General features: G+C 31.3%; 1 protein-coding gene across 1 annotated transcript; it reads right to left on the reverse strand.

The window, feature by feature from the left end:
* Positions 1 to 1,541: 1,541 nt before the first annotated feature.
* On the reverse strand, positions 1,542 to 3,401 carry LOC139863818 (uncharacterized). The gene is made up of 3 exons (XM_071852418.1): positions 2,821 to 3,401; positions 1,818 to 2,019; positions 1,542 to 1,571 (listed from the first exon to the last, which is right to left on the reverse strand). The coding sequence occupies exons 1-3, from the start codon at positions 3,399 to 3,401 to the stop codon at positions 1,542 to 1,544; spliced, it is 813 nt and encodes a 270-aa protein (XP_071708519.1).
* Between the last annotated feature and the right edge of the window lie 6,920 nt (positions 3,402 to 10,321).

Consider the following 10,321-nt stretch of genomic DNA (forward strand, 5'->3'; position numbering starts at 1 on the left):
ATCTATTGGGCCTAACGAACCCCATCCAAAGTACCGGATGCTTTAGTACTTCGAATTCGTTTTTATCATGTCCGAAGGATTTCTCGGAATGATAGGAGATATTCTTATATGCATCTTGTTAATGTCGGTTACCAGGTGTTCACCATATGAATGATTTTTATATCTATGTATGGGATGTATATTGAAATATGAAATCTTGTGGTCTATTATTATGATTTGATAATATATAGGTTAAACCTATAACTCACCAACATTTTTGTTGACGTTTTAAGCATGTTTATTCTCAGGTGATTATTAAGAGCTTCCACTGTTACATACTAAAATAAGGACAAGATTTGGAGTCTATGCTTGTATGATATTATGTAAAAAAAACTGCATTCAAGAAACTTATTTTTGATGTAATATATTCTTATTGTAAACCATTATGTAATGGTCGTGTGTAAACGGTATATTTTAGATTCTCATTATTTTATAATCTACGTAATGCTTTTTAAACCTTTATAGGTAAAATAAAGGTTATGGTTGTTTTAAAAATGAATGCAGTCTTTGAAAAACGTTTCATATAGAGGTCAAAACCTCGTGACATAATCAATTAATATGGAACGTTTATAATCAATATGAACGGGACATTTCAATTTTAAGCCAAGGACATGTAGAGATCTTAAATTTACTGATCTAGAATCAAGAGCATGGATAGCTATATATTCATCATTGAGTGATTTAACACTCTAGATCAAGCTTTTATGCCATGAAAGTTCTTGAAGATGACTAGAAATGATGAATATATTTACTTAGTTCTTTATACCTTGAAGATATTTGATCATAGAGCTTCAAGAAGATGAACAAGAGAGGGTTTATGATGTGTATTTAGAGTGTATGTAGGTGTGAGAGTGAATGAGAGTGAACAAATGAGTGGAAGATGAGCTAGAGATGAGCTTATATAGAGAATGGTGGTGATGGTGGTGGTTAACGTGGCACAAGGGGAGGGCAAGGAGAAGTGACTCACTACTTGGCCATTAATGAACTTCATGATTGTGTTTTGCATGGTTTTTAACTTAGGGAGGAAGTATTAGTTGGTGCATTATGGTACTATGGATGATGATGATGGAAAACGATGATGGTGGAAGTGTTCTAGTCAATTATTTTTTTTTTTTTGTAATTGTAGTCCTTCTAATGTTTAGTTCTAAGGTGTTTTATTTGTATGTTTAGGGTTTAGGAAGTAAGCTAAGATTAGGTTCTAATCAAGATAGATCAATGTTGGTTAAGTGAAAGAATTGGCTAAGTACAAAGTGATCAAGACTAGTTGTGAAAATAATTAAGTGTAGAGAAAGTCTTAACTTTTAATCTAATGTTCAAATGAAATTGTTTCAAGTCTTTAATCTAAATACTTGGTTAATAAGTTTATTTATTATGTTATGATATATATAAAGATATAATTTACAAATCTAGGGTTTATGGTAATAGGTTAGGGTTTATGATTATAAGCTAGGGTATTAGGACTTTATGCAAAATGTGTGAAGTAACACCTAATCAAGTAAAACTTAAAATGCATCCTTAGAGTTATACAGACCCTAAAATAAACCAAGACATAGATCATTAAATTTACTCATCAAGTCGGAAATTGGTAACTTAAAGAAGTCAAACTAGACAACTTAAGTCGAAAAGCTAGAGTTGTGACATTACCTACCCGTTAAGGAAAATTTTGTCCTCGAAATTTAGGAGGTACTTCGATTATCGAACAAATGAGGATATTTCTGCCTTATATGGTCCTCACAATCCCACATGAACTCTTAACCTCTCCGTGCATTCCAACAAACTTTAACAATCGGAATCCTACTATGCTTCAATTTCTTCACCTCATGATCCATCACCTCTACTGGTTCCTCGACAAAATGCAACTTGTCATCGATACTTAGTTCTTTCAAAGGAATCACTAAATTCTCATCCGACAAACACTTCTTTAAGTTCAAAACATGGAAAGCATTATGAATACCACTAAGTTCTTGTGGAGGTTTCAATCTATATGCAATTGGACCAATCCTTTCAATAACTTCAAAAGGTCCTACATATCTCGGGCTCAATTTTCCTAGTTTCCCAATCCTTGTTACTCCTTTCCATGGAGAAACTTTAAGCATGACTCTATCACCTACTTGAAATTCCAAAGATTTTCTTCGAACATCGGCATAGCTCTTCTGCCTACTTCTTGCCGTCTTTAATATTTATTGAATCTAAAAGATCTTCTCAGTTGTCTCTTGGATAATCTCTGGTCCTGTCAATTGTGAATCACCAATCTCACTCCAACACAATGGTGATCTACATTTCCTTCCATACAAAGCTTCAAATGGTGCAGCCTCAATACTTGAATGATAACTATTGTTATATGAAAACTTAGCTAAAGGTAAATACTAATCCCATCCATTTCCAAAATCAATTACACATGCTCAGAGCATGTCTTCAAATGTCAGAATAGTTCTCTCACTCTGCCCATCGGTTTGGGGATGATAAGCCGTACTCATGTCCAAACGAGTACCTAGGTCTTTTTGCAAAGATTGCCAAAATCTTGACGTAAATCTACTATCTCAGTCAGAGATAATAGAAAATGGGACTCCATGTCTAGAGACAATCTCCTTGATGTATAAATTTGCCAACTTTTCCATTTTGTCGGTTTCTTTCATAGGTAAAAAATGTGCAGATTTCGTAAGTCGATCTACTATTACCCTAATAGTGTCATAACCCTTCGTAGTCTTCGATAATTTCGTAATTAAATCCATCGTAATTCCTTCCCATTTCCATTCGGGAATCTCAGGTTACTGTAATAACCCTGATGGTTTCTGATTTTCATCCTTGACCTTCGAACATGTCAAGCACTTCCCAACATATGTTGCAATCTCACCCTTCATGTTCGACCACCAATAGAATTCCTTTAGGTCATGATACATTTTCCCAGACCCTGGATGAATTAAATATCTCATTTTGTATGCTTCATCCATCACAAGCTCTCTCACTCCACCTAATTTTGGAATCCAAATTCTGTTTGCAAAATATAGGGTTCCGTCACTCTTAATCTCAAACTTCTTATCCTTCTCACTAATTCCTTCCTTCTTCACATTCTCTTCCTTCATAGCTTCCAATTGTGCATCTTGAATACGAGACATAAGGTTTGTTTGAATAGTCATATTCAATGACCTAACTCTCAGAGGCTTAACCCTTTCTTTGCGACTAAATGCATCCGCTACAATGTTTGCTTTCCCTAGATGATATCGAATATCACAATCATATCGTTTATAAGCTCTACCCAACATCTTTGCCGCATGTTTAACTGTTTCTGATTGAAAATATGCTGAAGACTCTTGTGATCCGTATATATGGTACACTTGGTCCCATATAAATAATGTCTTCATATTTTCAACGTAAACACAATGGCTCCTAACTCCAAATCATGAGTTGTATAATTCTGCTCATGGCTCTTTAATTGACGAGATGCATATGCAATGACCTTCTGTCATTGCATTAAAACACATCCTAACCCTTGTCGAGATGCATCACAATAAACCAGAAAATCTTCATTTCCATCCGGTAGTGATAGTATAGGTGCAGTTTTCAACTTCTGTTTCAACATTTGAAAAGCAGATTCCTGTGCTGAGGACCATTCAAATTTCTTATCCTTGTGTTTTAACACAGTTAACAGTCGTACTATCTTAGAGAAATTTTGAATAAATCTTCTATAATATCCAGCAAGTCCTAGGAATTGACGAATATGAGATGGGTTCTTAGGCACTTCCCAATTCTTAATAGCCTCAATCTTGGTAGGATCAATATGGATACCTTCTCTATTAACCACACGACCTAAAAATTGGACCGAATCGAGCTAAAAACCACACTTTGAAAATTTAGCATATAACTGCTCTTTTTCCAAAAGTTGCAAAACTAATCTCAAATGTTGCTCGTGCTCTTCCTTATTCTTGGAGTAGATCAAAATATCATCGATAAACACTATGATGAATTTATCAAGATACGGCTTGCACACTATGTTCATCATATCCATAAATACTGTAGGAGCATTGGTTAAACCAAACGGCATTACCAAAAATTCATAATGGCCAGAGCGTGTTCTGAACGCTGTCTTAGACACATCGTCCTCTTTGATTCTCAATTGATGGTACCCTGATCTAAGGTTAATCTTGGAATATACACTTGACCCTTGCAGTTGGTCAAATAGATTGTCTATCCTTGGTAATGGGTAACGATTCTTGATTGTGAGTTTATTCAACTCTCTATAGTTAATACACAATCTGAAAGTTCTGTCCTTCTTCTTGACAAACAAGATTGGAGCACCCTACGGAGAAACACTAGGTGGAATAAATCCCTTATCTAATAATTCTTGGAGTTGATTTGATAGTTCTTGTAGTTCTGAAGGAGCTAACCGATAAGGTGATTTGGCAACTGGTGCGGCTCCGGAAACTAAATCAATCTAGAATTCAACTTTTCTATGTGATGACCCGGAAATTTTCGATCAAATTTAAACTTTAATCTTTATATGTTTCCGACACGATAAGCAAAATCTGTAATGTTGAGTCTCGAAAGTTTCGAAATCTATATTCATGTAATCAATTACCCTTCGACTGCTCTCGACGATTCATGAACCACTATTTATAAATAGAAATGTATATGTAAATAATTATATATTATAAATTAAACTATTATGTGAATTAAACTATTATGTGATTTAGTTATTATGAAAGAACTTAAGGTAATTTAAAACTGGATATTTAAAACTGTTTAGTTAATTATATAGAGCATATTGAATGTAAATGATTTTTGAATAAAATTTATCAACGTTAACAAAGTATTAAAATATACACTTTGAGTTTAATTGTTTCAATATATAATTAACTATGTAAAATAAAACAATATATAATAATTATTATTTAAAACATATATATATATATATATATATATATATATATATATATATATATATATATATATATATATATAAAAGGTATATTGAATATATGAATATAGTTTCGAATTTATTTGGTAAACGATAGAAGCAATCGTTTATCATTCGATGGTTATTTAAATAAGTTAAATTCAAACTTAGGTGATTTTAAAATAAACGGTGATTCGAAAATGAGTTTTATAAATTTTAGGCTTAATAATAATATATCTAAAAGTTGTTTATCAAATTTTAAAATTTTTTATATTTTACTTAGGGGTTGGGAGTGAATAATTAATGTAATTTTTATTTAATAGTTAATGATCAAACTTTATACCATAATGACCTAATTAAATAAAGGTACTTAATTTAAAATTTTGGGATTTTTTCGATGACTTTTATCCGCCCCTGATTTCAAATAGTACACGATACACGGGCCGTGAAGAAGTGTCGGCAGAAGTAACAAAAGTGTGGCTGCTTTCCTGTACAATGATTCATTCAAATCATTCACCTAATATTATAATTAATATGATTTATTATTATTATTATTATTATTATTATTATTATTATTATTATTATTATTATTATTATTAATTAAATTTCATACTCCGTATTATTTATGCATTTATATTTGAAAGATTGTGAGGGGAGCTCTCACTACCCCCATTAGAGTTCATCACCACTACAGCCCACTGGCCACCACCTTGATCACCTCAACTATCACTAGATCACCACCTTTACCACCATCTCGTTACATATATATTTTTGTTTTGTTTTCGTTTCACAAGAGCAACCACCACACATCACCTACTGTTCTTGTCTTTAATGTTTCAAACTAACACCCATTTGTTCTATGATGTATCCGTAGGATAGACTGCTTTTTGTTACTGTTTGTGTGTGTGATTGAACCACTATCATCTCCATTCACCACTAATCACCACCACGATACCGCCATCACCATCTTTCATGAACCACCATTCACCACTTTCATATTCTGTTTTCATTTATGTTTCAAATAATCACAACTACTATAACCGATAAGTTGCTGCCAACCCTCCTTCCTATTTTCTATTTGTTGTTACTGTTCGAAATCGGATCAATCATAAACCACCGACCAACCCAATATTGGATGAAGTCTTGTTGTACGATTTTACCACTATCTGTTTCGTCTTTATTCTATTTCCGTTTGAAACCTCGAACAGCCACCACCAATGATGCCGACCAGTTTTGCTGCGTATTGCTTATGTTTCCATTTGAATTTGGCCACCAAACTAATCGGTAACTTGTCGGTGTTGCTGTACACCCCAGGCCGCCACCCCTCACCATTCATATATTTTTTTTTCTTGACAACAACGATGGTGAGATGATTATGTTGATGACTAGCATATGTATGATGATGAAACAGAAAACGTGATGATGGGTCTGTGACAAAGGTGATGGAAAAATGTTATTTATGTTGCGTTGATGATGATTAGAAGATGAAGATAGAAACAGATAGTAATATAGAATATAAAGATATAGGATGGGTTTTAAAAACAGAAAGACTGGTACAGCAGGATGGTTAGTAGGTGTGCTGAGAACCGAGAGGTCTAAGGTTCGATTCTAGGCCAGGGCATATTTTTTTTTTAAAACAATAACATGGGCTGTGCAGCTAATTGGGCTGCTAGACAAATTTAAATGGGATGTCAGTTTATAGTTGGGCCGAAACCCAAATCATATGGTACCATCGCTGTGTAATATACAAAGAAGAATAAGAAGGGAAAAGACATAAATAATACGGGTTAAAAAGAATTCGATCGTGGTATTAAACAGAAAAGTAGAAGTAGACAGACGGTTGGGTGTGTGTTTCGGGAACGAGAGGTCACGGGTTCGAACCCGATTCAGGGCAATTCTTTTTATGACTACTTTTAAAAGGGTATATATTTCTATTTTATTTTCTAATTATTATTATTATTATTATTTATTGTTAATATTAATTATTTTTATTAATTTGATTATTAGTAATATTGCTATTATTACAAATACAAGTATTAATATTAATTATCATTATTATCATTATTATGATTATAATTATAAAATTGGATATTATTATTATTATTATTGTTATTATAAGTATTATAATTATTAATATTAGTATCATAATAAGTAATATTATTAATAAAGGTATTATTAATGTTACCATCGTTATTAGTTTATCATTTTAGTACTACTATTATTAATATGATTATGATTAGGATTATTATTATTGTTATTATAAAAATAATACAAGTTATTGTTATTTTCACTGATATTAGTATAAAAATCATTTTTTTTTGTAATTATTAGTACTAATATTATTATTATTAACATAAGTGCCATTTTTAACAATATTGTTATTACTTTTAGTATTATCAATATCAATACAGTTATTATTATTAGTAAATAATTATTATCAAAAATATCATTTTTGTTACAGATAAATATTTTGTACCTAAAACATACTTAATATATGTATTATAATTATATTAATAATTTATATACTATATATCAAACATATTAACATTATTTATATAATTACTTATATATAACAAACTAATGATTTATTTTAATATAATACCAACCATATATATATATATATATATATATATATATATATATATATATATATATATATATATATATATATATATATATATATATATATATATATATATATATATATATACTAATCTAACTAAATATATAGGTATTAAACATTTTAAATATATATACAACATAAATATAAACAATATATAATTTAAGATATAATATGAGTATTTGTTTTAATGGAATTTAACATAAATTCTATATAACTAAAAATATATATAAATAATATATACTAATAAAGGAAATTATGTGATTCCATTAAATGCATTAATAATTATACAAATGATATAGGTTCGTGAATCCGAAGCCAACCCTATACTTGTTCAATGTCGTTCTATGTATTTTTACTACAAAATACATTAGGTGAGTTTCATTTGCTCCTTTTTTAAATGCTTTTGCAATATATATTTTTGGGACTGAGAATACATGCGCTGTTTTATATCTGTTTTACGAAATAGACACAAGTACTTAAAACTACATTCTATGGTTGGATTATTAAACCGAATATGCCTCTTTTTAGTCTGGTAATCTAAGAATTAGGGAACAGACACCCTAATTGACGCGAATCCTAAAGATAGATCTATCGGGCCCAACAAGCCCCATCCAAAGTACCGGATGCTTTAGTACTTTGAAATTAATATCATGTTCGAAGGAGGATCCCGGAATGATGGGGATATCTTATAGGCATATTGTGAATGTCGGTTACCAGGTGTTCAATCCATATGAATGATATTTTTGTCTCTATGCATGGGACGTATGTTTATGAGAAATGGAAATATGAAATCGTGTGGTCTATTAAAATGATGGAAATGATTATTTATGTTAAACTAATGAACTCACCAACCTTTTGGGTGATACTTTATAGCATGTTTATTCTCAGGTATGAAAGAAATATTCCGCTGTGCAATTGCTCATCTTTTGAGATATTACTTGGAGTCATTCATGACATATTTCAAAAGACGTTGCATTCAAGTCGTTGCGTTCATCAAGATTGTTATTAAATCAATTATAGTTTGATATATTATGAAATGGTATGTCTGTCGTCAACTTTCGATGAAATGAAAGATTGTCTTTTCAAAAACGAATGCAATGTTTGTAAAATGCATCATTTAAAGGTCAAGTACCTCGCGATGTAACCAACTATTATGAATCGTTTATAATCGATATGGACTTCGTCCGAATGGATTAGGACGGGGCGCTTCAGTTGGTATCAGAGCGGTGGTCTTAGCGAACCAGGTCTGCATTAGTGTGTATAACTGATAAGTCGTTAGGATGCATTAGTTGAAATGTCCCGTTCATATTGATTATAAACGTTCCATATTAATTGATTTCGTTGCGAGGTTTTGACCTCTATATGAGACGTTTTTTCAAAGACTGCATTCATTTTTAAAACAACCATAACCTTTATTTTATCAATAAAGGTTTCAAAAGCATTACGTAGATTATCAAATAATGATAATCTAAAATATACTGTTTACACACGACCATTACATAATGGTTTACAATAGAAATATATTACATCGACATATGTTTCTTGAATGCAGTTTTTACATAATATCATACAAACATGGACTCCAAATCTTGTCCTTATTTTAGTATGCAAGAGCGGAAGCTCTTAATGTTCACCTGAGAATAAAGATGCTTTAAACGTCAACAAAAATGTTGGTGAGTTATAGGTTTAACCTATATATATCAAATCGTAACAATAGACCACAAGATTTCATATTTCAATATACATCCCATACATAGAGATAAAAATCATTCATATGGTGAACACCTGGTAACCGACATTAACAAGATGCATATATAAGAATATCCCCATCATTCCGTGACACCCTTCGGATATGATATAATTTTCGAAGTACTAAAGCATCCGGTACTTTGGATGGGGTTTGTTAGGCCCAATAGATCTATCTTTAGGATTCGCGTCAATTAGGGTGTCTGTTCCCTAATTCTTAGATTACCAGACTTACATAAAAGGGGCATATTCGATTTCGATAATTCAACCATAGAATGTAGTTTCACGTACTTGTGTCTATTTTGTAAATCATTTATAAAACCTGCATGTATTCTCATCCCAAAAATATTAGATTTTAAAAGTGGGACTATAACTCACTTTCACAGATTTTTACTTCGTCGGGAAGTAAGACTTGGCCACTGGTCGATTCACGAACCTATAACAAATATGTACATATATATCAAAGTATATTCAAAATATATTTACAACACTTTTAATACATTTTGATGTTTTAAGTTTATTAAGTCAGCTGTCCTCGTTAGTAACCTACAACTAGTTGTCCAACGTTAGATGTACAGAAAAAAATTGATATATATTATCTTGAATCAATCCACGACCCAGTATATACACGTCTAAGGCTAGATCACAACTCAAAGTATATATATTTTTAGAATCAACCTCAACCCTATATAGCTAACTCCCACATTACTGCATATAGAGTGTCTATGGTTGTTCCAAATAATATATACACATGGGTCGATATGATATGTCAAAACATTTGCATACGTGTCTATGGTATCCCAAGATTACATAATATATTAGAATACATGTATAATAAAATATAAGTTAGCTAGGATATGATTAATATAGATTTGTTACCAATTTTCACGTTGCTACAACAAGAAAAATTATCCAATCTTGTTTTACCCATAACTTCTTCATTTTAAATCCGTTTTGAGTGAATCAAATTGCTATGGTTTCATATTGAACTCTATTTTATGAATATAAACAGAAGAAGT

Source organism: Rutidosis leptorrhynchoides, chromosome 8 (genome assembly GCF_046630445.1).
Source record: "Rutidosis leptorrhynchoides isolate AG116_Rl617_1_P2 chromosome 8, CSIRO_AGI_Rlap_v1, whole genome shotgun sequence".
Classification (NCBI taxonomy): domain Eukaryota; kingdom Viridiplantae; phylum Streptophyta; class Magnoliopsida; order Asterales; family Asteraceae; genus Rutidosis; species Rutidosis leptorrhynchoides.